Source organism: Setaria italica, chromosome V (assembly GCF_000263155.2).
Source record: "Setaria italica strain Yugu1 chromosome V, Setaria_italica_v2.0, whole genome shotgun sequence".
In the NCBI taxonomy this organism is placed as follows: Eukaryota; Viridiplantae; Streptophyta; class Magnoliopsida; order Poales; family Poaceae; genus Setaria; species Setaria italica.
The window spans coordinates 46,706,850-46,734,809 of NC_028454.1; the positions used below are offsets into that span (position 1 = coordinate 46,706,850).

Consider the following 27,960-nt stretch of genomic DNA (forward strand, 5'->3'; position numbering starts at 1 on the left):
AAAAAAAGGAATAATCTTAATAAAGGATAATTTAGTCGGGAGAAAGTGGAATGGTAACATATAATGTAGTTTTTTAGTTCCGTGAAAATCATTAACAAGTCTTTTGATGTTAAATTTCTTTGATGGGCTCTTCGCATGGTATTTGGGATTGGTCCACCAAACACCACCAATACCGAAACAGCTTCTACCGAAACTTTGAAAGGTTATGCATGGCAAGAAGGAAGACCGGCAGCAGAGCGGGCTGGTTGACTTCCAAGTGGGCCTGCAGCAATTGCGCATTCGCCGAATGGAAGTTACGAGGCCCAAAGACCCAGCGCAAAACAGAAGTACGGGCCCAGGACAAGTCACGCGCGTTGAGTATTTTTTGGGGGTGTTTGGATAGCAGGTGCTAAAATTTAGCACATGCCTCCCAAACACCCCTTTGTCCAACAAACAGAAGACTGCCGGCGTCGAAGATGACCTGCAGAACCTGCAAGGACTTGGTTGTAATTTTTTGTTCTATCAAGGATGTCTTCGTAAGGATATGTGTGTAACCTTTCATATAAAATATAAATAAAGGAAATGCAACCCCCGGTTTTCTCTTAAAAAAAAACAGAAGACTGCCGGTGAGTATTCAACTGTACCGCACATCACATTTTGTACCGTAGTAAACGGAGACTTGAACGCACGAGATTAACGTTGTGCTCGGCAGCTATTAGTTACTCTCTTCGTTCTTAAATATATGACGTTATTGATTTTTTACTTTAACTTTAACCATCAATATCTACTGAACGAGTTAGTTAACTAAAGTAAAATGTGTATCATTATATCTATTATCAAATGTACTTTAGATTTAATTCGTAACTTTATCTATTTAAAAAATATTTGTAGAAAAAACAAATAGTTAAATAAATGGAAAAAAATCAACGTCACGAACGGAGGAAGCAGTATATTTGCTGGCGCGCACACAAGGCAAAGCAAGCCGGTCAATACAAGCAACGAAGCGAGCAAACAAAGGCCGACGCGCTGGATGCTCATGCTCTGGATCACCGCCTCGTTTCGTTCGCACGCACATCACCTAAGCATCACGTGCACCGCCTTGCGCCCATGCTTTGTTCTCAGAGCATCCCGATGACGATGACGGAGCCAGCAGTCGCCAACCAGCGGCGCCGCCACGCGCTCTCCCGCTGACGCGCCGAGGCCGAGAGCTGCCACCCACCCATCCACGTTGTCCACCTCCTCCCCTCCACCCCTCCCTCCCTGCTGACTGAAACCACCTCTCCCTTTCCCGATGTACTCGATATCCCACGCGGTGCGCCGAGGCCGCCGATCCCCCGCACCCCACCACCACTGCCTATAAGAAGAAACGGCGAAACGCTCCAACGCCACCAAGCCTCCTCGCATCACAGATCACACTCTCCTCCTCTCTCCACCGATCCTGCAAACTCCCTCCTGTCGCCTGCAATGCTGCGGCGCGACGCGCGGCTCCTCGGCGCCCCCGCCCTGCCCCTGGCGGCGGCGACGCTTGTCCTCCTCGTCGGCGGGTTCCGATTCCAAGTCGCCCAGGCCCAGCCGTTCGACTACCCGTCGGCGCGGCCATCCACGTCCTGGGCCAACACGGACGCCTCCCTCACCCACCACGTCACCTTCATGGACGGCTCCGTCGCCCGCGCCGCGCTGCTGCGCCTCAACCCCGCCGGCTTCGGCCCCTCCTACGCCTTCGGCTTCTTCTGCACCAACCACAAGACCACCACTCCCTGCGCCGACTTCCTCCTCGCCGTCGCCGTCGTCTACTGCAACAGCGGCGCGCTCATGACCTCCGTCGTCGCCGGCATCCCGCAGGTCGTCTGGTCCGCCAACCGCGCCCGCCCCGTCGGGGAGGGCGCCACCGCCGAGCTCACCGCCGCGGGCGACCTCGTCCTCAAGGCGGCCGACGGCACCGTCGTCTGGTCGGCGGGTAGCGCGGGGCGGTCCGTCGCCGGCATCAGCATCAACAGCGACGGCAACCTCGTGATGCTCGACGGCAGCAACCGCACGGTCTGGCAGTCGTTCGACCACCCCACCGACACGCTCCTCGTCGGCCAGTCCCTGCGCCAGGGCGCGCGCCTCACCGCCAACACCTCTGCCGCAAACTGGTCCCCGAGCCGCCTCTACCTCGCCGTCGCCGACGACAGCCTCAGCGCCTACGTCGACGCCAAGCCGCCGCAGCGCTACTACCACCTCGGCTTCACCAGGACCGCCGGCGCCTACGCCGCGTACGCCAACGGCAGCCTCACGGTGCTCGCCTCGCCCGCTGGTGCGCCGCTCACCACCATCCAGCTGCCCGCCGTCGCCGCCGGCACGGTCCAGTACATGCGCCTCGAGTACGACGGCCACCTCCGCCTATACGAGTGGCGGCCGGCGGGGTGGGCGCCGGTCTTCGACGTGCTCCGCCTCTTCCCCGACGACTGCGCGTTCCCGACGGTGTGCGGCGCCTACGGCGTGTGTACGGAAATGCAGTGCAGCTGCCCCGACACCGCCAACTTCCGGCCGGTCGACTTCCGGAGGCCCAACCGCGGCTGCGTCCCGGCGGCGCCGCCGGTCTCGTGCGCGACCCCGCGCCGCGCGCAGCGGCTTGTGTCGCTGCCCGGCCTCGCCTACTTCAACGACCACGCCACCAGCATGAGGACGCTGGAGAGGGTGAGCCAGGACGCGTGCAAGAAGGCGTGCTTGGATGACTGCAAGTGCGTGGCGGCGCAGTTCATCTACGGGAACAACGCCGGCGACGGCTTCTGCTACCTGCAGTCGGAGGTGTTCTCGCTCGAGACGTCGCTGCCGGAGGTGGTGCACTACAACTCCACCATGCATCTCAAGGTGCAGGCCGCGCGCACGTCGGCCGGACTTTGACCACCGAAAGATTCATTGCAGCATCTTCGAAAATGACATCACTTCATCTTCATCATCTCAGCTGTTGACTGCTATTGTCCTGCATGGATTATGATCCGGTCCAAGACTTGTGACAACACTAGAATAAAGTCGTTTTGTTCTTTCTTTATTACTACCAGTTTTCAGTGCAAATTCATCGATCTGTAGTGCAGTTTGAAGTTGACAACCTGCAGAATTGTTCATTAATCATCAGTAATTGTGATATGGCGTTTTGAGAGTAATTGATAAACGGTCGCAAAAAGAAAAAGAATAATTGGTAATGTTCAGAATCTGTCTTGTCCTCGTTTTTAATTGGCTCGAACATCAACATGAGTACCCAAACGTAAAATGGATCTAACCAGCACATTAATATGCAAGACCTACATGAATATAATTTAGGAAAAGCTAAATATTGAGGACCTGGAGTGGTATGGATAATAAATATTTCAATAAAACAAGAGAGAACTGGGCGCTAAATGTGAACTGAAAAGTACTTCAATTCAATTAGATAAATACACTCGCTTAGGTATTGTTTGGTTCCTTTATACCTAGACTACTAAACCTTAGTTCTTACCTGGGATCAGGGACTAAAGGTCATTAAAACAGATGAATAAAACCAAAATATCCCTAATCAATGCATAAAATTTGCATCCCACGGGTGGGGAACGGGGCAATAATGAGGGGCAAGGGGTGTCCTCCTGGGGTCCCCTTTAGTCACCTCCCAAGGGACTAGAGGACTAATCGTCCTTCATTTAGTTCCTCTGTTTGGAAGTTTCAGGACTAAAAGAGGCTAAAAGGGAAACTTTAATCCCATAGAACCAAACACGCCTTGAACAATAACACAAGGAATATGACTAATCTAGTACACGGCAGCAATGGCATGTACCAATAGGATGAAACAGGAGAGAGCTGATGTGAACTGAAAATTCCTTGAATTCAATTAGATAAATACACTGGCTTAAACATTGACGCAAGGAATATGACTAGTCTAGTACACGGTAGCATAGCATGTGCCAATAGGATAGAAAGTATCTGTACTGTGGCCGTGGCACACCGACCCATCGTCGGCATGCATGCTACAGACGACGGCCCGTCGTGGCAATGCCAGCCGGAGCCGCTCGGGGATCCTGATGTGCGCGCAGCGGGACGACCGGGTCCCGTCACCCCCAGCGCCGCTAAACAGCCGGCGGACGGCGGCGGGAAGGCGGTGACCGCGGCGGCGAGCCGCTAAATCAGGTTGGCCCAGTTTGCTACCGAGGCCCGTAGATGGATGAATCCCAGGCTCTCTCCGTCGTCATCACGCACGCGCAACCGATCGTCTGAAATGCTGCTCTGCTCTAGTATTTGGTCTCATTTTCCTTCGAGTGAAATGATCAAATCCACAGGCAATTTTCTTGTGTCTTGATTTCAGTAAAAATTTTCACGCGTTGTGACACATCAGCACAATCAAAATACCGACTGAGGAAGATAGGATAGATCAATCAGAAGAAACTAAAGAAAGGAAGAAGAGAAAAAAATGACAGAAAAGGAGGTGGAAGAGTTCCTCTAAAAAAGCTGCCGTGATCTGCGTTTGGTATTTTCGCTTTGAGAATCAGTTCGGCCCGTTTACTACCGAGGCTAGAAAATGATGATGTTATCATATTTTTGTTTGGGAAATCAGTATGTAGCGTCCCTATAAGCACACGGTAACCCCTCTTGTCGCCTGCAAAGATCACCAAATTTTGTTCTGCCAATGACACTTAGCTCTAAATAAAATTCTCAATCTTGAAGCACTGCACTGAAGCATTAGGAAGAAGAGATTTATACATGATTTGCTGGAAGGATCATATACGTCACGGCATTCTTGTTCGTCTTCCACGTCGGTGCTCGACTGCTAGAACATCGATCGGTTTCTCACCAATCTTTGGTGTTTTTCTTTGTCTTTCAGTTAAGAAAGTTTGGGCGTAAAGCTTACTGGTTCTTGCTACATCATTCCAATCCACGTGACCTCGGTGTCCTTCCTGCTCTCGACCTACGCCAAGTACCTCAGGGCGTCCAAGAACAAGGCGCAAGGCGGTGGCCGTCGTCCAGTGCGGCGGCGGCGTGGCCGTGTCCCCGTCCGCGCTCCAGAACCTCACCCAGAGGCAGGTGGCCGGACTACATCCCGGGGAGCAAGGCCAAGGGAATGTCGTACACGGTCGGTAGCGGCGGCAGCTTCCCGCGGCACGTGCACGGTGCACCAATGATCCCGGCGCCAACGCGCTCGGCCGCCTGCAGCTAGCACCGGCTTCCAGTACTACCACGCCCGGGGCCCGACCCGAACGTGCTCACCCGGCGCCGTCGTCGGGGGACCCGACGCGCGCGTCCGCCGACGACCTCTGTAGCTACGCGCAGTCCGAGGCGGCCACGTTCATCAACGTGACCCCGTGGCGCAGGCCCGACGCGTTGATCCGCGGGCCGCCGCCGTGTCCGCGAGAGGGCGGGCGCCCGGCAGCCAGCCGTTCCAGCATTCCAGGCGCGTCTTCTTCCGCACGAGCCGTCCGCGCGACGGAGAAGCCGCGTTTTCCCACCCGCGGCGCGCTACAGCGGCCGGCGAACGGCGGCGACGGCAGCGGGCAGCGACGACGTTCCCCGACCCCAGGGGTGGACGGTCCACCCCCTGGGGTCGCGCGAGCCGTCAGATCGGCAATGAGCGGAAGGATCCGAGCGGGGGAAGGCGAGCTGCTGGTGCGTCGTGTGGGCTTCAAGGCCCAAGAAGCATCACAGAGAAATCGGGCCGCGAGTAACGACGGAGGCCCACCAGACGCTGCGAGCGACTTCTTTTTTCCAGCCAGTTAAAAACCCCACGGAACGGCCCATCTATTGGTGGACTGGACCAAGTGAAATGTTCTCGGCCTTTTTATTCCCAAATCCCCCAACAGACATCGGAGAGAGCAAGCCTTGGGGGCGCGGCGGCGCGGCAAGGCATCGGACATCAGCGGGCGCTGCAGCCAGGGCGGCGTGTCGGAGCGGTTAGGGCGCGGGGCGGCGGCGCCGCCAGGTCTCTGGGCTGACGCGGCAAGGGCGTGGCCAGTGGCGAGTGGCGATCGACGAGGCCTTGGAGACCGGTGAGGTGGGCCCCTTTCCGTTGTGCTTTTCGATTCGTTTGTTAATCTGCGATTGCTATGGGTTCCGGTTAAAATGCAATTCCTAGGTGAATTGTGTTAGAGGGTGTCATGTCCTGTATACCTGTTTAATTCCATGGAGCCACTGCTGTTTTATAATCAGTGGAGCTATTTTTCATTTCGTGCGCAGAATTTTGCATCTCCTAGCAAGCTAGTTCATGGCATCATCATCGTGCATAGACCACTGTATCTTGCAGTCATATCCGATTGCTCCAGGCCATGATTGAAGTCTCCTGTTTCCTTCCCTCCCAGACCGATATATGACTCTTTGATTCTGGCATCGAGGATAAAAGGAATTAATGTGGCCATTCGTCTTGCAGGTCAAGTTGATTGGATGAAGCAGATGTCACCGGAGAACTAAATTTCGTAATGCTTTGGCAAAGGAGTTGTAGGTTATGGCGACCCGTGTCTTGTCACGCCAAAATCTAAGAAAGTTGGCTACATTTACTCTCCAGAATATATCCCAGAGCCAACTAATTTCACCTTTCCCTCCAGGTCTCAGGTAATCAAACAGTTTTTATCAGTTCTCACCGCTTTTCACTTCTCAGTTGTATGCATATGCCAAAGGAGAAACACCCATGAACAGAATTTATGCTTACAGCTTGTTCCCAATGTCCTGGGAAATATAGGCCACAGGTTGCCTTTTTTTGTCAGCCTGCAACTGATTTTTGCAACATGAAACCACAAAGCTAGTATTCCAGTTATTCTCTGACGAGCAAGTCTGTTCTGCTGAGTTTTGGAACATATATGTCACTAACTCACTATATCTCACTGATCAAACGTTACCTACTTAATTGCTCAAATTAGTGTCTGAAGTTTACTAACCGAAGACATGGAGCATGTTTAGCATGTGAACTGTCTAGCAAGGGCATCATTCTGGTTTTAAGTACCCGTTTTAATCCATGACAGGTTGGTTTAATTCCACTCAGTTTCCTTGTGTTTGGTACAGATCTGGTGCTGTTTCCCCTAGCAAATGCTTCAGTCCCCTTTACCTGTTTGGGCATTCATGGGCTGTTAGATGGGCTACATATGGATCAGTGAATCTTGTTGTGTCTGATGATGGCAAACCTAAGTTTCAGATTGAGGAGGTGGAGCCCTCCAAAAAGGGAAGATATTTGACAAAGAAGCGATTGAAGCTTCAGAGGAAGCGGGTAAAGAAGAAGAGGAAGGAGGCAAATAAAAATGATCCGCGACGCATCAGGCCCAAGGGAAAGAAGATAAAACAAAAATTCCCCACAGCTGAAGCTAGGCTCAAATATAAGATTGACAAGGTAGTGTACCAAATTTTGTGGCTTTGTTTGGTTTGCTTGGCTCATTGCTGAACCATTTCTTCTCACGTATTACTTGATGTTTAGTCAACTTTAGTGGTATGGTAAATGAGCTTCCTAATTATTATGCAGCATCTGCGCCATTCTGGTTTTACTGTTAAAAAGCAATTGTCTTACAGAACGTTGCCTTGTCAGTTCTTTTCCCTGCTACTGTTACAATGGTATTCTTAAGTTCTTTGTATTAATGCTCAGTTGATTCATTTGACCATAGTAAGAAACTGTATTATCTAATGGACCCGATGTGTTTTTTTCCTTTATTTCTTTTGTATGGTAAGAGAAAATAAATTGAAATGAGCTATTTCTATTTCAGGCCAAATTAAAGGAAGCTATGTTGGTTGAAAAGTTAAAGAAGTATGAGGTTGCGAAAGCTCAAGGCCCTATGGCTAAACCAGATGATCTTAGTGGTGAGGAAAGGTTTTACTTGAAGAAGGTTTCACAGAAGAAGTCAAATTATGTCCCTGTTGGAAGGCGAGGAGTTTTTGGAGGCGTAATTCTGAACATGCACTTGCATTGGAAGAAGCATGAAACTGTGAAGGTCATATGTAAGCCCTGCAAACCAGGGCAAATCCAGGAATATGCAAATGAGATAGCTAGACTTAGTGGTGGTATCCCTGTTAACATCATTGGAGATGACACTATAGTCTTCTACCGAGGCAAAAACTATGTTCAGCCAGAAGTTATGTCACCTGTTGATACACTGTCAAAGAAAAAGGTAATTATGATAGATTTTTTGTTTAATTTTGTTCCTATAGAAATAATGAATCTTGTTTATGGATGCGGCAAACCCCCATGGTTTTGTTTCTGAAGATATATTACTCCAAACCTGTTTTACCTTATACCTGTTTATTGGTCTCTCGTTCAAACGTGGTAAATTGTTCTTTTACTCTTGCTGGGTTTCCCTCTAGCGTAACCCAATTTGCTTGTGAGTTGGGACGAAAAGTATTTGTTGTTGCTGTAGATGGATTGATACATGCTTATGTATGCTACAAACATGCAACGGTTGTCTATGCCGTTTATATTTAGTAACACAGTAGATATGCACATAACAATAAACTTTTGATTCTTAATTCATGCCAGCATCATACTTCCCCTGTTCCCAGCTCATGCAACCTAATGCCCAGCTCAGGTTTTGTTGCACAATCCTCTTGTCTTGATGACTAGCCATCAGGCTGATTCTATATCTGCATATAGCTTTAAAATGCCCTTACATCTGGCCTTTTTGTTTCAATCATCAGGCACTTGAAAAATCAAAATATGAACAGTCGCTGGAGACAGTTCGGCGTTTCATTGCAGTATCTGAAAAGGAGCTTGAACTTTATTATCGGCATGTTGCACTTTATGGAATTCCACAATCCCAGAAAGCTGATCTTGTTCGTGGTGATAATAGAGAGGCTTCTTTGCTTAAAATGGGGGGATTGGATCAAGCAAAGGACCAATTGCCCTATCTGGGTACCAATCATTTTTCTGATCTTCACATCAGTGATATTTCTGAATCAGATGAAGAAGATACTTCTGGTAGTGAATATAATGTTAATGACGATGACACTGAGGATATGAACAACATTTCTGAAGACGCAATTTCTGATGGGTTAGCCAACAGGGAGTGAAGTCTGATTACCTTGTCTGACATAATTACATTGTTGTTTAGAAATTTGCCTCAGACTGAGCCACCACATTATACCATGGATGTTTCTCATCACAGATTGAATGATGTCAGTCTTAGACTCTGATGTACCGAATCATCATCATATTATGTCGATTAGTCATTACAGCTAGCTGGCCCTGCTGTTGTCAGCTAAAGCTGAGCTTAATTTTGTGGTGATTTTTCCTTGAAATCCTTGATGTGTATACTAGTACAACAATCTGTCATCTGTCACCAAATGCAGTGATGTATCTTGCATATCCTTCTAAAAGTGCTCCCTCCTTGCTGTCAAAAGCTATGTTAGTTTGGGAGCTGGGACAGCTGTGGAAAAGTATATTATAGCAGCTACTGATAAGAGATACTATATTCTACTGCTGAAGAAAGTAGCCACTGAGTTGGCCTCACTACATGGCCACCAACGTCTGAAATCAGTGAGGTGATTTCTGATGAATAACAACCTTTGAAATCCAAGCCTCCGCATGATGTGAATGTGTGGTCATAGAGAGTAACTCACACGACATTAGCACCTCTTTTGGTCACAGAATTCTTGAAGGATTGGACAGGCCGTGCATCACTTTCTAGCATCTCTCTCTCTCTCTTTTTCAACTATCAATGATGGTGTTGGGTAGCATCTATTTCTGAATAATTCTGACATATCATGGGGAAACGGATAGTAGCTGGACAGAAGAGGAAGCTGTAAATATTTGCATCATTTATCGCTACAATTATGAGTTTAACTAATTGCTCGCATAGTTCGATCTGTCACTGAATTTTTGCATAATTATGTCACCACCGTTATGGGTTTCTACTTTATGTCCGGAGAAGGGTTCCTAATGCAAGAGAAAAGTAGGTGAATCAATTGACTTTTGGGAGAAGCATAGAAGAATATTTGCGTCGGTTCCCTTGTGACGCAAGTCTTCATTCAAAAATGCAAATTGGGAACCTATACTATTCCACCAGAAAGCCACTTGTGAGTCGGTGAGATCAAAGATGAATCCTGCAACATCAATATTCTGTTGGTATGGACCATGGTGTATGAAATCTTTGCAGGTACGAGCTACGAAACACAGGCCACCAACTTGCGTGCATAACTGCATATACAGATGTAGTGCACATATATTCCTCTTTTATGTAGATGCAAAGTTAATACTGTACATGCTACAAAGGAATCATATAATGTAACCAAACTCAACCAAAAGTCAACGCATGTATAACGCTTTGTCAGAAACATGTACCAAAATCAACAAAGTTTTGATCATCTCTCTGCAGACACTTGACACGAAGCAAAACCGGTATACTTCCAATTTTCAACAATAGTGTTTGGATATTGTACCTTCCACATTGTGATGTTTTCTAACAAATAGAATTAAAATAATATAATTGTATCCAACATTCTTAGCTGTATGACGTGTGATGACCAGAGCTGTACAACTAGCACACAGCCTTGAATATATCTTAGCACCCTAGCTAGTGCATAGCATAGAATGTGTTCTTCCACTACTTCACGAGGTAGGTCAACTGCAGACGAGTAGAGCGGTTCTTAAACATATCACCATGCTAAACATTAGATAAGTTGTTGTTATCGCGTCTAGCTGTCATCTCAAAGAAGATTCATGTATGGTCTCCCACTTAGCAATATCATGGAGACCTTTCTGTGACAAGATTCAAATATTCGATCTCCTCTTTTCTCTGGTGGGGTTTATTTGGTTGCTGAATTTTCTGTCAGTATGCCCCTTTTTCTAGGTGTCATTTTCATAACTGGATATGGCCACTCTGTGTTCTCATTACAAATGAACAAATCAGTATGGCTGGTCATTTGCTTTTGTTAAAAGTTTGGACCACAAATATCATTGTGCGTATTTCTAATTAAGTACTGCACCTGCCAACATATAGAAGAATGGTCAAGTACAATTTGGCGAGGAAAATGAAATAACTCGAGATGATCAGCAGAACTCTTCACACGCGCAAGAACAGTAATGTCAATAATTATAATTGCTCATTAACACACCTTTATCTTGTTAAATGATGCAATCTTAGGCCGTAATTTAACAAAAATTGTTGCTAAAGGAACCTTAATATTTTGGGTTTGCTCACTATATATATTGGACCAATCTCAAAGATGATCAGCGCGCTGTTTACACGGGCAAGAAACTATATATTGTAATTTGGATGGCTAATGAAATTTAGACTCTTCATCGATCTGTCTCTTTCCATAGTGTCACAGGTTTGTTCATCAATAATAATAGTCAATATCCCTAGCTAGTTAGCAACTGGGGCGTTGGCGTGCAATGCATCTTGCCAGCACTTTATATCCACACAGTGGAAAGGCAGATATACAGGTCAATTTTAAGCATACTAATCCCATGCTTTCTACGTCCAATTTTTCTCTGATTGGGTCTGCAATATCTCAATGAATCGCCAAGGCCCTATATCTTTGCACTTGCAAATTCATCACCAAAATTTGTTTGATGGCGGATCTGTAAAAATGTAAATCGACTAGTTCCACATCCATTTTTATCTGAGTTGACACTGAAGCACTTTCTCAATTGAACATATGAATGTATAGCAATGTATGAAAAATACTATTTATGTTGATCATACAATAGCTTAGCTGTTAATCCCTTGGCTGTTGTTTAATATAAAAAAGATATAGGCAGTGTAGTACTTGGTGGAGCCTACATTTTTCAAGTTAAAAGCTGAGGGCCAAGCGGCAAATACTTTAGTACTGGACTATATAACTGCGAGGTCCTACCTTCTCTCCTCTTTCTTTCCCCTTTGCCTGCAGCCAACTTTAGCTTTTCTCTCGCTCCTCTTCCTCCCTCCCTCCCTCCATCTCTCTCTCTATCCTCTCTCTGCAAGCTAGACATCAGGCAGTTGCAGGCTAGCTAGGGTTGGTGCTTAGAGCGGGGTACCGTTTCCTCCCTTGCATACCAAGCCTTGAGATCACCCCTTGCCTTTTTGACCCCTCCAAACACAAAGTTAGTAGTCCTCGGTTGGTGGGTACTACAGCAAGACGGATCAAGGAAAGGAGGGGTGCAGGAAGGAAGAGGGGATCAGCTCTAGCGCTCGAGGAGGAAGGAGGAGAGGCAGTTCGTAGCTGCTTGATTATAGCTAGATTTACACTTCCACACATAGTAGCCAGCGAGGGCCGAGGATATTGTAACAGATGTCTCAGGCCATGTCCGGGAGCGGTGGTGGCGCGGGGCAGTTCGGGGACACGACCTTCACCAAGGTGTTCGTGGGGGGCCTTGCCTGGGAGACGCACAAGGAGGGCATGCGGGCCTACTTCGAGCAGTTCGGCGATATCCTTGAAGCCGTCGTCATCACTGACAAGAACACCGGTAGATCCAAGGGATACGGATTTGTGAGTTCTAAACCTTTTCCTTTAGAATCATACATATAATCTCTTGCTTGAAAACATATGATTTCCCCTCATAATCTGATCCTTTTTCTTTGCTAATTTAGTATGGAGACATGCCCTTATCTTACTACTGCTCCCTCTTTGATTAGCCAAATAATTAGTTAGCGTACAACAAGTTGCGTATAGCATTGAATTGAGAAGCTTAATACGATATGTATCTAGTTGATGGTGATCTTGGATAATTGTAGGTAACGTTCCATGACCCGGAGGCAGCGCTGAGAGCTTGCATCGATCCGTACCCGGTAATCGATGGAAGGAGGGCCAACTGCAACCTTGCCTATCTCGGGGTCAACAAGTCCAAGACTGCACCGGTGCCACCGTATCTGCAACCATATGGTAATTTTCACTATGTCTCTTCATCTTCAACAAAGAAACTAAATTGTGTCTTAGGTATTCTACAAAAGAATTTAAGTAGTAAGCATGAGCTGCATATCACTACTAAAAAACTGAACATTCGTCCCAAGACTCAGTACTGGTTGCATTTTGACCCGGTATTAATGTGAGCATTAGTACCGGGCCTAACGGCTAGTCTGCAACGAGACCCCCGTGAACCCCTTTACTGCTGGGTGGAGTCTTCACCCAGTACTAAAGGTTGCACATTAGTACCGGTTGAAGCCTCCACCCGGTACTAATGTGCCTGAAGGCTTTTTGTACTAAGTGGAGGCTTCACCCGGTACTAATGTGCAACCTTTAGTACCGGGTGAAGCCTCCACTCGGTACTAATTTGGACTTCACTGGATTGAAGTCCACCGCACACATCCGCTCCTCACCGTCTTATCTGCACGCCTCCTTCTCTCTCCCGAACGACCCTCCTCTCTCCCTTCTCCCCCCATGGCAGCCTTGCTTCTCTTCCTCCCATTCTTCCAAGCGCGCCCCTCCCCTCCCCTCACAGCTACCCCTCCCCTCTCCCCTCCGCGCACCCCTCACTGCAACGCCGGTGAGGAGCAGCGGTGGTATGAGGTGAGGCGACAGCACGGCAGTGGGGGAGCGCAGAGGCGGGTGACGCTGCGGGGAGCTATAGCGGGTGACGGTGCATGGAGCAGTATGGGCGATGGCGCATGGAGCAGCGGAATCTGCAGGCCGGCGCGGTGGGAGAGTGTGGAGGCGTGGCGGGGGCAGCGGGATCTAAGGGGTGGCGACGCGACAGGACGAGGTGTGTGGCCTCACCTCTCTCTCTAGGCAAGGGTGGTCGGCGGCGCGAGGGGGCCAGCGAAGCACGTCGTGAGGGCGGCCGGCCGGGCGAGGGGGCCGGCAGGGGTCGCAAGGGAGGCGAGGCAGCGGGGATGAGGGCCGGGACCAGGCTCGGCCGATGAGGAGGAAGGGTGGCCGGCGGTGACGAGGAGGAAGGGCGGCCGGCGGTGACGAGTCGAAAGGGCGGCTCTCTCTCTTTGGTGAGGGGCTCAGGTGCTGTGCGGCCGGGGCTCCGGCGCTCGGGCGGACGGTGGCGGGGTGCGGCCGGGACTCCGGTCGGCGGATTTCTTTTTTTTATTTTTTAATACCCATTTAGTACTGGTTATTTGACCCGGTACTAAAGGACCCCTTTAGTACCGATACAGCAGTACCGGTTGCACAACCGGTACTAAGGGGGGTTTGGGATCGGTACTTCATGGATTCCTCAACAGTGTATGCACGCTAGATATATATGTACTGTTAGCTTGCTCAGTAATAAGGACAGAAGTATGATGAATCAAGTAGATCAAAGGTTTTTGCCTTTGCATCACTTTGCATCATTTTATGCTACTTTGCTACTAAGCTTTTCTTTTCTAGCCTCTTAGTGCTGCCTTGTTTATAGATATTATTTCTGGCGCTGCACTTTTAGAATCAAATCAGTAAAGAAAATGCACGCCTTTTTGTTTTAGAATGAACTGAATAACTAACTACTAACTAATATAAAGTTTTATGTTTTTCACTATATGGAGTATCTGTGTTGCGGGTACGTGATTTTCGGAAAAAACAGTGTATTGCAGCCCTTGTAATTTTCATTGAAGCTTTACAGCACATAATGGACTACATATATATCATGAGAAAAGTGTCAAAATAAAGAACGTAACATAGTATCCGGGTATCCGACAGTATTTCACCCGAGATGAAAAAAGCTGCATCGTCTCCAGCTTTCTGCAAAGCGCTAAAAGCAAGCGTGGTTAGTTATTCTTGGAGGTTGTTCCTTCCAAGCGTGCCTTGCTTCTTCCAATCCTGCATTCCTGCAGCTGCAGTACATGCAGTTCAGTGCGCTATGCTAGCTGTCTTTTGTCCTTTACAAAATTATCTTCCTGCCGTACCCCAGCTTCTCTAACTAACTAACTAACTAACTGACTGCAGAAGTAGTTTCTTAGCTAGTAATAATCCTAACAATGTCATGGAACATGAATAATGCATTCATATTTTTGTCTTGGCTTATTTAACTTTCTTAGAGCAGTTGAACAATCCTTTTAGTTTCCTCTAGCTAGTACGTATACATGCACGTGCTTGGGCATGCATGTGATTGCAAATTGACTACTAGTAGCAGAGATTGAGTTGTTACCAAATCACTTACGGTCTAATTAGATGCCAAGTGCATAAAATCATGGCACCGCATTATTCCTACGTTCATGAATCTTACTGCTGGAATGTCACAACCGTCTTCATTCATGACTCTAGCTATCTCTTAGAGTAGTTTTAATTCTTGCTGTGCCACTTTGAAAATTCTGAAATGTGTAATAACTCTCTAATAATTAGTTTTGACTAGCAAATTATATTAAACATTGCCCACTTATTATGCATCATTTGTTCCTTGCATGGATATGACGATGCGCGCGGCAGCTCATGCTTACGGGGGAGGCAGCATGCGGGCAATGAAGTCCATTCAGACAGCTGGTGCGGGTGGTGCCAGCTTGATGAGCTTGGTGCCGGCCGATCATGGCATCCAGCAAGGGATTCCTACTGCTGCTTACAATGTTTATGCCGGGTGAGTAACAGCCAACCATATATCCGATCGATCGAGTACTTTGCTTGCATTGCATATTGGCCACCACCACCAGTCCACCACAGAAACGGCCGGGCCGGCCAGCTTCTGCAGGCCAGCTCTGTGTCTCCCGATCGATCGATCGATCTGTGCACTGCTCGGCTAGCTGTAAAGACATGGGTTTCGGTTAAAGGCAGCCGGCCTCTGGTCGATCGTTAATGGTAGGAGGGGCCAGCCACTGCACCGTCCATCATCCTCGCATGTGCATGTGCTTCTTCTTCCTGCATGTGCATGTGCCCACCTGGCTCTGGCTAGCTGCATATATGCACTCAGCTCCTACTGTAGATTGCGTTGGGGATGCTCCTTTTGCGACTTTGCGTAGTATATACGCGAGTTGGGCAAAGGCTCCAAGTATTCTTCGTAGTATTACTCCTAGCTAGTATTCACCGTGTATATACTGTAACGTGTGCAGCAGCTAGTATGCACCATGTATATACTGTAACGTGTGCAGCAGAGCAGAGGTTGAAGCGTGAGCACGACTCATCATGTGACTTAGCATGCATGCATGTGCTGGCTGGGACACAGCAAGTGCAAGTTCCGGCCATACACTGCCTCGGGTACGGTAACTGCCATGTGGGGCAAAATCAGCTTTGGAAAAAGCTGCCTAGCTCCTTTGCTCTTACATGCACGCTTCCTTGCGGTCCTGCTTTGATCTGCGTGTCCGGTCAAGGGGACTTCGGTCAAGGGGACTTTGCATGACCCATGCAGCAGCAACTGCCCTCGTTTCCTCGTCGTCATGTGCGTGTTTCAGTTACATGCAAACTGCTATTGGGTAGTTCGGTAGTAGTATATGGTACACATTATTAGCAGTATTTGACCATCATTAAGAACGATGTTTAATTTGACTATGAACATGTTCTTTCTTATTGGCAATGTTAATTTCAGGTATTCCCCATACTTCTCAGACTATGGCTATCCGCTGGTACGTAACAACGTGCCTCCTCGCCATTTCTCTTGCTGTGTTCCAAACTGATGGTACATGCCATGTCGTACTTATCATTTATGCGCGCATTTTTTTTTTTGCAGAGCTACTACCAAGCCTACGGTGGGCTGCAGGGAGCCCAACAGCAGTACGCTGTCTTCGGCGGAGGCGCAACTGCGGCAGGGCTAACAATGGCGGCGGCAAACTCCTCCGGACTCTACCCCTACTTCCAATACAGTCCGGCGAGCCTGGCTGCAGCTGGGTACAGCATGGCTCAGTACCCTCAGTTGTATCAGTACACTGCGGCTGCGGCGGGCGCCACGACAGCAGCGGCCACCCTGATGACCACGGTTGCCGGCGGCCTCCAGCAGTACGCTGGCGCGGTGGCGTTTACTCCAAATTCTACTGGCCAAGCAGGTAGTTTCTCGCGACCATCTATATATCCTCAGCTAGTGTGTGATGCAACGTTCTACTTTTCTTGCATTTTTGTAACTATGTATCAGCAGTCGTAACTGACGTATGATTTTCCAGGCATGACAATGTCTATGACAGCTCCAACTCTGCCGGCCCCGGCGGCACAGTACCAGTTCACCAGGCTTATTCCTTCTCACCTCGCTGCGGCACCAGATCAGAAGCCCAGCTTGGCCTAGAACAACCATGGCTACCCCTCCCTCTATATACCTCAAGTCTTTTCAACCACATGCATGCACCTATCTTCTTCAGTTCCTCTGATACATGAGTCAGTACTCAGTAGTCAATCAGTCAATGCATACACAAGTCTTAGCTTCAACTTCAAGTGAATTGAATACAGTGTGGTGCACTGCACATCATATATCCATGCTGTCCATGCACACCGCTGAGACTTGACTAACTTGACGCCAATGCTCACTCTGGGGTTGAGTGAATTCGGCTGACTAACCAAGAAGGGACCATGGCAGATTGCGCAAGTCCATTTTTCCATGACGCCATCAGAGCACTCCGGCTCAAGGGTCAATCGTCTTCTCCTTTATTTGTGCTGTAAGTTGGTCTGAATCAGCTGCTGTGGCTGTCCTTTCCCAATGTGTCTAGCTCTCATCTGTTATATTGGTCTACTAGAGTGAAAGGGTATTTAGCTACTTATTAGGTTCATACATGCATATATAGGTCACCAGTTAGCATCGATCTCTTTAGGTATTAGGCATGTAATTCACATACATTATTACTTCGTAGGTAGATCGAGTTTTGCTAATGTATTGTTCCTTGGACTCTTATGGAAGAGTGCAGGGGCGAATCAAGTCTGAGAGTCGCTGCTGGTTTTTCATGTGCAGCGTTACTCGACTAATCCTGTCATCCCTCAAGATGGCATTTTTCATGAGCCGTGTGTAGGTCCACAGAAGTTTGTGGAGATGCACACGAAAGGTTTACTGAAGCAATGGTCAATCATTTGTGCTATAGTCATATTATACACACCTCTTCATGTACTAACTAATTAGGAGCACTCTCATCTTAGTTCCTCTCCATTTTGGTCGTTAAGTAGTTTTGGTTCCCTTCCATTCCGTATCATCATGCATCTATCATCATCGCATTGATCTGTCCTCTTCAGTCTTCGCCAAGCCAGCCATGGTTAGGCCCAACCAAGCTGCTGATCCGATCCATCATCAGATGAACAATTACTGGAACCCCTTATGGCAGACATATTATCATTACTATTTGTCAGCGATTTATGTAATAGCTACAGCTACTGGGAAATATATTTAGCTTCCTTCTGAGAGGCTACTGTACCATGGATATCTATCTCTTGAGCACATTTACATGCATGAACTCATCTACATGCTGATGACAATAATATGGCTAACGATCTAAGGTAGCTACCACTTGGCTGCATATATGCCTAGCTTAACTATAGCCTTCTGTGTTTGTGGTCTGGGTTCCTTGCATTGTATAGTACTCCCTCTGTCTCAGAATATAGCTACGTTTAGATTTTTTCAAAGTCAAACATTTTCAACTTTAACTGCGAACAGAGAAATAATCATAGAGACTAATAACTAAAAAATAATGTTAGTAGATTTATCATGAAACCAACTAGGTATAGTATGCGTCTATATATAGTGATATCTAGGTGTGGTATTACATTAGTTAATAACCTAGAGGAAGAAGATGCATATGACACAAAGCTCTATTAAAATTAATACTTCCCCCAAACACAAATTAAATATAAAAGTTCATTGAGGTTTATCCTAAATTTGTAAGTTTGGCAATCGATATCTAAAATTTTGGATAAAGATTAAGATTAATAACATATGGCTCTTTTCATTTAAAATTGTCTTTTTTATACATGTTGGTGGCCAAAGTTTGAATACTTTAACTTGGGGTCGGAGAAACCTATATAGATGTACTTATATTTGTGTCCGGAGGAAGTCATGACATGCGCATCGGCACGCATCATGTTTTAATCTGATATTAAGCACGCTGTTACTAGTACTATTAGGCCAAAAAGCTGCAGGAAGTCATATGTTTTTCCATATGGTCTATAGCTTAGCCATAAGTTGCCGGAGATTGACGGGGTAGACGACATCCGGCGTGCCGTTGAAGGCCCTGTGGGCGAGGACCAGGTTATTGGCTGCCTGCGTCGGGTGGTAGGCGTCGTCCCAGAACAAGTACTCGTCGCGGTCGTCGCACGGCAGGCAGGTGATCTGCCTGCCCCCTCTTCTTCCCCAGCCCACAGCAGCCGCTGTCCACAGCATTAAAACCTGCATGCGGCGCCGGCCGGCCGGCAGAAATGTCAAACCATATCGATCCAGGTGTCGACGATTATATTATTGGAGAATCCCTGTGCACGTAGACCGTATTTGCCGGGGTTGTTGATCATGTCCTGCGTCGCGGCGTAGGTGTTGCCGTAGACGAAGGCGGCGTCGGGGTGGTCGGCGTTGAAGAGCACCACCATCCGGTTCACCTGCACTGGCCCTGTTGCGGTGCCAAACCGGTTGGGGATGCACCTGCTGGCTCAGGCTGAACCTGGCACCCTGCAAGCACCAAGGCCAAGTGGAAATTGACGCTGACGCATTCCGTTCCGCCTCCCCAGCTGCCAACCAAACCGACTCCTGCATGCGTCAATGGAGAAAGATCTCCACCTGCTAGGTGGGCCCTCGCCCGCCAACCACCCTCCTCAACTTTGACCAAACCTAAATGGGCCCACCAAAAAAGAAAACACCGCTGCCCTTCTCCCACCGTCGCCCGCCTTTCTCCTACCTCTGCACTGCTCCGCCCGCCGCAGCTCGGTTCCCAGCCGCGCCCCCGTCTGCCTCTCCCCGATACGGATCGACCTCTCCCTCACCCGAATCGGCTTTCACGCTCCGTGGATCGAGGTCCTGCGAGCTCCTCAAGCGCGGGGCTCTCGACGCCGCGGCCCAAATCGGGCCTCTCCCTGACGGAGACGGCAAGAGGGAGGGGAGTCAAGGAGAGCGGACCATGCTGGATGCTTGAGAATGGCGGCGCACAAAGCCATGCCGCAGAGCGCCGCGGAGGCCGCGATACGCTCCATCGGCCTCGGCTTCGACGTCGTCAGTGACATCCGGATCAAGTACTGCAAGCGGCGCGGCTCGCCCGACCCGTGGCTCATCGAGCTCGACCATGGGGAGGTTCAGGATATCGTTCTTCCCGGCGGCGTTACCGTCGCCGGCGTCACCAAGTCGATTAAGTGTGACAAGGGGGAGCGGATGAGGTTCCGCTCCGATGTCCTGTCGTTCCAGCAGGTATGTATGTTTTCGTTTAGTTTTTCTACTGTATATGCATCATATTGGTTTGATGGTACTTCAATAGGACAAAGTATATCAGCTGATTTAGTATAGTGATGCATGGCATGCTCTGTAGTTAATGTCACAAGCTTTGCTTCGATTGTTTTATGGTTGCCAATTGATATGCTTCCCGCTTGCTGAATGTTACATTTTGTGTTATAATGTTCACAACAGCCAGTTAGCCATCTCCTCAAATCTGAAGCATTTTGCAGATGTCAGAGCAATTCAACCAGGAGCTATCTTTGTCTGGCAAAATCCCATCTGGCTTGTTCAATACTATGTTTGAATTTACTGGCAGCTGGCAGAAAGACGCTGCTAATACCAAGTCACTTGCATTTGATGGGTGGTTTGTCACACTATACAGCGTAGCACTCTCAAAAGGGCAAATTGAACTCCGGGATCATGTTAAACAGGCTGTTCCATCAACCTGGGAACCTGCTGCCTTGGCAAGGTTAGATTCATACTTGAACCTACAATTTTGAAACTCATTGCATAATGTAAAAGAATAGGTGATTGAACGTAAGATGAAAACTCTTCGTTTCTTCTTCAGTTCATATAAGGCTTTACTTCTTCTAACTCTGTTTTCCATAGTTCTCCTGACTTTATCCGGCTCATTTGTTATTGGACAGCTGGTAAATCTGTGTGCCACACCTCATAACCTGTCAGCTAATGCCATTTTCTGTCCTTACTAATTTCGTGAATTACATGTAAATAATATCAGCTTACCATTTCCACCAAAACATTCTGAATTCAAAAGTCATCAATACAACTTAAAGTTTAATTGTTTTATTCTTCAGGTTCATCAAAAATTTTGGCACTCATATAGTTGTTGGTGTAAAGATGGGAGGGAAAGATGTAATTTATTTGAAACAACAGCATTCATCAAGCTTGCAAGCTGCTGATGTTCAAAAACGATTGAAGGAGATGTCAGACACGAGATTTCTTGATGCAAATGGGCAATCTGACATGAGTTTCAAGGACACGTATGGGAATAATAAGGTGCTTTCCGACCCTCTGTTGCCTCCTCCTGTCCCAGGATATATTCCATTCAACATCAATGATTACTGTTGAAGTGGCCCCTGTACTGTAAATCTTATTTGATATTTTATGATTGTTTGGGGGAACACCCCTCAACTTGTTATGTTCGCTTCTGCAAGTCCTAAAGGAATGCAGCTTTTGACCAGTGTTCATCACCCTGATTACTAAGCCAACAAACATTAAAATGGTAATTTGCCTTCAATGTATTACATTGAATTTGTAGGAAGTTTGGACCAGTAGCTGGCCTATATTGTCTTCTCCAGTAGATAGTTTCCTTCTTTTTTTTCTTTGTGATATGATACATACACACCGATCTATGGCCTTGTGACATAGCTGTTCTAGTTGAGAAATATTTAGATGGCAAAGAGGAATATACATTAACAATAATATTTACTTTCTCAAAATATCATGCTCATAGTTCTTAACTGCTTATTTGCTCTGAATTCTGAATTTCAACATTTGATTTTACTGTTTTATGGCACGATCATATATATTTTGTTTTGGAAGGATGCTGGTTGGACATAATATGTTCTCAGCTTACATTTTTCTTCCTCAATTTCTGATTTACATTGTTGCATGCTGTGCAGAGTGATACCAGAGAGCAACAACTGAGATTTGTACAGTCTAGTCCACTGAATTCTTACTCGTCAAATGAGGTACAGAGCTTTGTGTTCATGATGTTCAACGTTATTCAAGCAAAGAATCGGACTTATATTAGCTGGCTGTGTTTGCATGACACACATTTTTGTTCACCCTATCTCAGGATCTGGTGATGATGCCTAAGCGAAGAGGTGGGAAGGATAAAGAATTTATATCTCATAGCGAGTGGCTTAATACTGTTCAAGCAGAGCCCGATGTTATCTCAATGTCTTTTATACCAATCACGTCACTATTGAATGGAGTTCCTGGAAGTGGATTTTTGAACCATGCAATTAATCTGTATCTTCGACGTAAGTTTCATTTCACCCTCTTTCAAGCTGCAGTATGTATCTAATTTAAGTGGACACGAGAACCCAAATCAGTTATAGGTGATGCTCGAAGAAATCTGGATATACAGCCACAGTAACAAGGTCGCCGTTAACACTTTGGAAACTTGTTTGCTGCTTTTTCCCTAGCCATAACTAGGATATTACTGGTTTAACACTGAAAAGAACTGTTTTTTTAACATGCTTTTGATTTGAGGTTTTCAATTGCTACTCTGGTTGAGAACATCAATGGTTGAATAGGAAAGATAGCTGATTTTTGTTTTCTCTCAGACTAAACAAAAGGCTACTTTTGTTTAAGGAGTCTCAGAATAGAATGCATGACTGGGGTATGGTAGTTAGACAATGGTTGCACTCCTAAGCTAATGACATGCGAAAATAGAAAAATAACTGGTGCAAAGTTCTACAGGGAAGAAATCCTAAATGTGTTGTAAAACTTATGGTTGCAACCTTATGTTTATATATGGTCTCATTCTTGAATTAAGACATGAACTTATAAAGAAGTACATAACCTAGCAAAAGTAGTATTAGACTGCAAGTCCAATTGCAACGTATCAAACAACCAGTTGATTATTGAAATTTGGTGCAGATAAACCCCCAATCGAGGAATTGCATCAGTTTTTGGAGTTCCAGCTTCCAAGGCAGTGGGCACCTGTTTACGGTGATCTTGCTTTAGGTCCTCAGAGGAAAAGGCAAAGCAGTACATCTTTACCAGTAAATATAATTGGTCCAAAGCTTTATGTTTGTACCAACATGGTATGGATAGCTTCTGCTACCATCATAATTGAAACAATTTTCTTTCTCTGTTTCATTATCTTTATTGTTTATCCTTTTTCTTCAAAACAAAGCAATCTTATCATTTTGTTAAGTTTTTTTTCACTAAGATGAGGGTTCGAATTTTTGTTCATGCCTTCTCTACTTCATCTTTTGAATGGCATCTCAAACTTGCTGCAGGTTGATGCGGGTAAAAGACCAGTTACTGGACTCCGGTTGTTTCTTGAAGGAAGGAAGAGCAACAAATTAGCTATACATCTCCAGCATCTCTGCTCTCTTCCCCAGATTATTCAGCTTGAAGACGACCCTTACAATCACCAAACTCAAGAATATGACCGCAAATACTACGAACCAATTGGACCATGGAAGCGTTTCTCTCATGTCTGTACAGCACCAGTGGAGTCCGATGATTTGTCCATTGTCACGGGGGCACAGTTAGAAGTGGTCAACCGTGGCTTCAATAAAATACTGTTCCTTCGCCTGCATTTCTCCAAAGCCTGCAATGTTGCTCTCGTCAAGCACTCGGAGTGGGACAATTCTCCCAACCTGGCTCAGAAATCAGGCCTTATCTCAACACTAATTAGCACACATTTCTCCTCAGTGGCCCAAAAGCCCCCACCGCGTCCCGCAGATGTGAACATCAACTCAGCAGTTTTCCCTGGTGGCCCGCCTGTTCCTGTGCAGACCCCAAAGCTGCTCAAGTTTGTTGATCCAACAGAGATGATGCGTGGGCCGCAGGACTCACCAGGCTATTGGGTGGTTTCAGGTGCAAAGCTGAACCTTGAGAGAGGTAAGATATCATTGCGGGTGAAATACTCGTTGCTGACAGCTATGATGCCTGATGATGAGTTTACACTTGAGGATGATGAATGCTAGCACCTGGGACAAAAGGAAACCTGTGTAGCTAACATTGAGGATACAGATGAAGGATCTAAGATTTCCATAGCATTTGTGCATTCGCTTGAAGTTTCAGCAGTATACACTGTGGTTTTTAAACATCAAAGCATAAATGAGTTCTCTGTCCTGAATGGAGTGAGAAAATTTGCTGTACCATTTCTTTGTAGCGTGGCATATAGTTGTCAGTGTTAGATGGTCGATCAAATTATTGTATATATGAGATGGGTCAAGAATTATATTGTTTTTTCTTTATGTCCGTCTGTGTGACGCCCTCCCTTTCCATACAAAGATGCTAGCTGTAAGAGATGGCAAATGTAGCATTAAACGTGAACTGCGTTGAAGCATAGATGAACCAGCATTGAAAGGAAATGTTTTTGAGAGGGGAAAAAAAGCATTGAAAGATAACCCTTCTAGAATCCGCCAAACAATGTGCACAATGGGCAAGATTTTTTTTCTCACCCTCCCTTTGGAGAAAGGAGTCATATAATACATTTGTCAAATGCACCCTAGTTGTTTCTAATGAGGCTTTGCTTTTTAATCAAATTTGCGATGTAGTCTGCAACCCAAAAGGATCCGATCTCCCTGCAGCAATAGCCATGTGTGTGACCTTCTGTTTCAACCGACAAGGTGACCCCGGGCGCGCGCTTTGATATCTGTTGATCCTCCAAATGAACACAACATAGTTAGCGTCAAGCAGCCCAGTTCCCTAACTCCAGTTATCAGAATAACAAATCATCTGTTCACCTCTTCTAAGTGAGATAGTGGACCCCAGTGATCGTCTACACCAAACAAAAAGGCAATTTTGTCCTGTTTTGCTCTAAAGAACGTCCAGTCTGGTTCTTCAGTAAGCTGGAGTGAAAGTAATAGTCAATAACCACTACGCCAAACAAAATATGGAGGAGCTCTAGTAACTTAAATAGAACTGTTGCTAGAACAGCTCATTGGTCTGTATGTAGCAACGTCAAGTGGTCAAAGTTGTGAGTTACCTTTTGAAACTCTGTCATTGCCATGAAAAGAACATTACGCATCGTATGGTACTGCAAAAGGTCCAAAACAAAGGAACAAATGTATCAATATTTTCAGACGGGAATCATATGAAAGTGATGCAACTCACATAGTCACGTAGTTACTACAGCTTCAGAACTCACCTTTAAGAGATGGCAGCATGCGACATCAACAGCTGTTACAGACCATGAATGTCCAAGGAACCTTCTCACAATGCCCCTTGTAATTGAGGGCTGGAGTGATCCGATGAAAGATGCAAATAAACTAACCCCTTTACTAAGGAATGATGACCTGATCCAAGTTGAGAAGGCCCACTTCAGCAAAATGATTAGTCAAGTTTGGGAACAGACTTGAAGCCCAAGTCAAAACTGAGGTACCAATTAATTCCTAAACAGCTAAAGTATCATTACTAAATGGTCATAATCAGCTATATGTCATATACAGACTCCCATGCTGCAATGCTTATTAAAAGGGGAAAACAATCTAGATCGCATCATTGTCTACTTCATTTCAGACCACTCACTGTATTATATTCACTGCTGATGCAATCATGCCACCGTAACTAGAGTATCACAATTTTGGTAATGGAAGGAACATGCTGTACTAAAAAACTTGATCAAAGCATTTCAGTACCTTGCAATATATCCAATTGCTGATTGCGTTACAGAATTCTTGTTTAACTTTAAAAATGGATAGAGTCCTACAAACATTTTTATCTGTCCAGGAGAAGTGAAGACAGAAGTTAGTAAACAGTAAGGATGGATTTTGGGAAGGAGTGCCACACGTGGGCAAGAATCCACACCTTGTTCTGAAATCTTTTAAAGACTTCCAGACCTATGTATGCACCAATTGAATGGCCAACCTTCATTTAAACAGACAAATGTAATTTTCTTTTGGGACAAATAAAGAGATGGAATTAAGATGCAGTTGTTTAAGATTAGAAAAGCCTGTATACTACTGCTCAAGAAAACATCCTAGAGTTTTAAGTTAGAATAGAACAACTTGAATGAAGGCCTGTAGTGGTGAAGGTGAAAGTTTACCAAAACTATTGATTGTTCAGAATGTTGAAGCTCTTGTTCAATGAAATCAACCTGTAGGCATGTACATGAATTAAACAGGAGAAAATATGGGATAAAATCATAGGACAGTCTTGGCCATGCAAATAAAGGAATAAAATCTTCTCCAGAACAAATTTATTAAAAGGTAAAGAAATGTATGAAACAAAACATGTTAAGACAACGGAAGATGAAACAACTATGTGGCATTTCTTCGAACCCAAGACCAAGTGAACCAGAGGAGAGTGCGTTGCCATCTCGATGACTTCGCTTTTTAATATGAGAATTCCTCTCTGTTTTGTTATTTCTTTTTTGATCAATGCTCAAGAAACCAAAAGCTGCTGCAACCGAAACAAAAAGGGACAAAAATAAATATAAAAGAAGTTTCAATTGATAGAGCATGCAAGCTGCACCTTATGGTCAATTTGTTCATGCAATGAAAACAACCGTCCATGCTCAGAATCCTGTAATGAAAAGTATAAAAATCAGCTCTGCTAGCAAAATAATATGCTGGACTAGGGATGGAATGAAACCATAGTATCAGCATTGAAGGATCTCTAATACTACCTCCGTCCCAAATTACTATTCGTTTTGACTTTTTTAGGTACATAGCTTTTGATATGCACCTAGATATATACTATGTCTAGATACGTATCAAAATTTATGTGTCTAGAAAACCCAAAATGAATAGTAATTTGGGACGGAGGGAGTATATGTGTGTGTTATAAGGATTGCTGTTTGCATTCATAGTTGCATGTGAAACAAACATCAGCCAAGTTGTATGTTACCTTCTGGCTATGTGAAATATGCCCTACCGCTGGACAACAGATAAAGGTTCATCAGCAAGCAGCAAGCTACTCATATAGTCCACACAATGCAGAAAGTGCATTCTGCAATTACCCGTAATAGATGCTTGCCCATCGAGGTTTTCATAGAGAGCTTCGACAAAGTCCTTGTAAAATGCAGCAATACCTAAAAAAACAGAAACTGGTAACATTCATGAACATTTCAACAAACGAATCCTCTTAAATCTTAAGGGCGTTGCAGACCTGGATTTCCAGGAATAACTAGCACATGGAGGGACGGCTCCTTGGACCTTATCTCTAGCAATTCTGTAGCAAAGCTGCAGGGAATCGCGGCACTAGTAAGAACTAAGAACGCCTGAGCATCAGAATTCCGTGATTCCTCAACTCAACACCACTGTTCTGTAAGTTGCCGGGACTTAGGTGAGCATCAGAATACCTAGACACCATGCATATCCTGGTCGCGGCCTGCTCCCTTGGGAACGGCGTGAGCCTCGCTTTCTCCATGGATACAGTGCCTGGGCTTGACCTCGCGCCGCACACCGATCTAAACAACCTGTAGCGCTAGCCAGGCGAGCGAAACGTCATGAGCACGAACAAAATTACTGCAAACCGGTGAAGGATACAGAAGCAATCAGCTCGAACCAACCTGACTGCTGCACAAGCCAACGGCGCACCGGAGGAAGCCTGCGGAAATCACGCGGAGGAGCAGAGCGCGTCAGAAGGCGATTTGGTTACGCGAGGAAGAGACTGGTGGTGATTCGAGCGGTCGAGATGCTTACCCATCCAATTGCGATTGAGTCGGGGAGGAAGAGGAGTTGGAGATGCGCGGGTGCCGAGAGCACCGGAGAGTGGAGAAGCGAACGCCGGCGGGACGGCGGCTCCGCGAGAGTGACAGGCGATGGAGTGTCAGCTGCCTTTCCAATCGGATCGGGAGGACAACGCCAGACACGTGAGATGAGAATAGGGGCTACACAGGCTGTCTATTCATGTAACCCGGTGTTTGGGAAACACCGGTTAAAGTTTAACATCTGTCACATCGGATGTTTGGATGCTAATTAGGAGTACTAAACATGCTAATTATAAAACTAATTGCACAGATGGAGTATAATTCGCGAGACGAATCTATTAAGCCTAATTAGTCCATGATTTGACAATGTGGTGCTACAGTAACCATTTGCTAATGATGGATTAATTAGGCTTAATAGATTCGTCTCGCGAATTAGCACAAGGTTCTGCAATTAGTTTTATAATTAGCTCATGTTTAGTCCTCCTAATTAGCATCCGAACAT

At 46.1% G+C, this 27,960-nt stretch overlaps 5 protein-coding genes across 7 annotated transcripts; 4 read left to right on the forward strand and 1 right to left on the reverse strand.

Moving 5' to 3' along the window:
• The first annotated feature begins 1,384 nt into the window (after positions 1 to 1,384).
• LOC101762735 (EP1-like glycoprotein 2) lies at positions 1,385 to 3,016 on the forward strand. Its single transcript, XM_004971265.2, has one exon. The coding sequence runs from the start codon at positions 1,444 to 1,446 to the stop codon at positions 2,863 to 2,865; it is 1,422 nt and encodes a 473-aa protein (XP_004971322.1). The 5' UTR covers positions 1,385 to 1,443; the 3' UTR covers positions 2,866 to 3,016.
• A 2,771-nt stretch (positions 3,017 to 5,787) lies between these two features.
• Positions 5,788 to 9,290, forward strand: LOC101763143 (uncharacterized CRM domain-containing protein At3g25440, chloroplastic). Of its 2 annotated transcripts, none has more exons than XM_004971266.3 (5): positions 5,788 to 5,974; positions 6,347 to 6,528; positions 6,976 to 7,297; positions 7,665 to 8,066; positions 8,590 to 9,290. In XM_004971266.3, the coding sequence occupies exons 2-5, from the start codon at positions 6,422 to 6,424 to the stop codon at positions 8,959 to 8,961; spliced, it is 1,203 nt and encodes a 400-aa protein (XP_004971323.1). In that variant the 5' UTR covers positions 5,788 to 5,974; positions 6,347 to 6,421; the 3' UTR covers positions 8,962 to 9,290. The 2 variants fall into 2 exon arrangements, with proteins under 2 accessions (XP_004971323.1, XP_022682065.1); XM_022826330.1 differs by having other exon boundaries at positions 5,788 to 5,969.
• A 2,469-nt stretch (positions 9,291 to 11,759) lies between these two features.
• On the forward strand, positions 11,760 to 18,162 carry LOC101763547 (RNA-binding protein 24-B). Its single transcript, XM_004971267.2, has 6 exons — positions 11,760 to 12,360; positions 12,606 to 12,753; positions 15,217 to 15,361; positions 16,304 to 16,340; positions 16,445 to 16,757; positions 16,872 to 18,162. Exons 1-6 carry the CDS (start codon positions 12,163 to 12,165, stop codon positions 16,988 to 16,990), a joined length of 960 nt encoding a protein of 319 aa, XP_004971324.1. The 5' UTR covers positions 11,760 to 12,162; the 3' UTR covers positions 16,991 to 18,162.
• Positions 18,163 to 19,522: 1,360 nt separating this feature from the next.
• Positions 19,523 to 24,061, forward strand: LOC101764364 (MACPF domain-containing protein At4g24290). The gene is made up of 7 exons (XM_012846394.3): positions 19,523 to 20,071; positions 20,326 to 20,564; positions 20,911 to 21,112; positions 21,739 to 21,807; positions 21,915 to 22,101; positions 22,724 to 22,890; positions 23,089 to 24,061. Exons 1-7 carry the CDS (start codon positions 19,805 to 19,807, stop codon positions 23,782 to 23,784), a joined length of 1,827 nt encoding a protein of 608 aa, XP_012701848.1. The 5' UTR covers positions 19,523 to 19,804; the 3' UTR covers positions 23,785 to 24,061.
• Positions 24,062 to 24,126: 65 nt separating this feature from the next.
• On the reverse strand, positions 24,127 to 27,624 carry LOC101763953 (lipid droplet-associated hydrolase). Of its 2 annotated transcripts, none has more exons than XM_004971268.3 (14): positions 27,451 to 27,624; positions 27,318 to 27,355; positions 27,108 to 27,224; positions 26,915 to 26,988; positions 26,766 to 26,837; positions 26,654 to 26,682; positions 26,279 to 26,329; positions 25,851 to 25,901; positions 25,613 to 25,672; positions 25,444 to 25,526; positions 24,954 to 25,101; positions 24,792 to 24,842; positions 24,550 to 24,654; positions 24,127 to 24,458 (listed from the first exon to the last, which is right to left on the reverse strand). In XM_004971268.3, exons 3-14 carry the CDS (start codon positions 27,173 to 27,175, stop codon positions 24,312 to 24,314), a joined length of 939 nt encoding a protein of 312 aa, XP_004971325.1. In that variant the 5' UTR covers positions 27,176 to 27,224; positions 27,318 to 27,355; positions 27,451 to 27,624; the 3' UTR covers positions 24,127 to 24,311. The 2 variants fall into 2 exon arrangements, with proteins under 2 accessions (XP_004971325.1, XP_012701849.1); XM_012846395.2 differs by having other exon boundaries at positions 27,108 to 27,232.
• Between the last annotated feature and the right edge of the window lie 336 nt (positions 27,625 to 27,960).

What these genes read in the sequence shown, in the direction of transcription:
- LOC101762735 (XM_004971265.2), top strand. Translation starts at nt 1,444, where the DNA reads ATGCTGCGGCGCGACGCGCGGCTCCTCGGCGCCCCCGCCCTGCCCCTG.
- LOC101763143 (XM_004971266.3), top strand. Translation starts at nt 6,422, where the DNA reads ATGGCGACCCGTGTCTTGTCACGCCAAAATCTAAGAAAGTTGGCTACA. An exon ending in CCTTTCCCTCCAGGTCTCAG is followed by an intron (nt 6,529 to 6,975) that starts GTAATCAAACAG and finishes TGTTTGGTACAG; the next exon opens with ATCTGGTGCTGTTTCCCCTA. An exon ending in ATACACTGTCAAAGAAAAAG is followed by an intron (nt 8,067 to 8,589) that starts GTAATTATGATA and finishes TTCAATCATCAG; the next exon opens with GCACTTGAAAAATCAAAATA.
- LOC101763547 (XM_004971267.2), top strand. Translation starts at nt 12,163, where the DNA reads ATGTCTCAGGCCATGTCCGGGAGCGGTGGTGGCGCGGGGCAGTTCGGG. An exon ending in GATCCAAGGGATACGGATTT is followed by an intron (nt 12,361 to 12,605) that starts GTGAGTTCTAAA and finishes GGATAATTGTAG; the next exon opens with GTAACGTTCCATGACCCGGA. An exon ending in ACCGTATCTGCAACCATATG is followed by an intron (nt 12,754 to 15,216) that starts GTAATTTTCACT and finishes TGCGCGCGGCAG; the next exon opens with CTCATGCTTACGGGGGAGGC.
- LOC101764364 (XM_012846394.3), top strand. Translation starts at nt 19,805, where the DNA reads ATGGCGGCGCACAAAGCCATGCCGCAGAGCGCCGCGGAGGCCGCGATA. An exon ending in ATGTCCTGTCGTTCCAGCAG is followed by an intron (nt 20,072 to 20,325) that starts GTATGTATGTTT and finishes AGCATTTTGCAG; the next exon opens with ATGTCAGAGCAATTCAACCA. An exon ending in TTTATGTTTGTACCAACATG is followed by an intron (nt 22,891 to 23,088) that starts GTATGGATAGCT and finishes AACTTGCTGCAG; the next exon opens with GTTGATGCGGGTAAAAGACC.
- LOC101763953 (XM_012846395.2), bottom strand. An exon ending in TTGGCTTGTGCAGCAGTCAG is followed by an intron (nt 27,233 to 27,317) that starts GTTGGTTCGAGC and finishes TCGCCTGGCTAG; the next exon opens with CGCTACAGGTTGTTTAGATC. An exon ending in TTAAAAGATTTCAGAACAAG is followed by an intron (nt 25,527 to 25,612) that starts GTGTGGATTCTT and finishes TCTCCTGGACAG; the next exon opens with ATAAAAATGTTTGTAGGACT.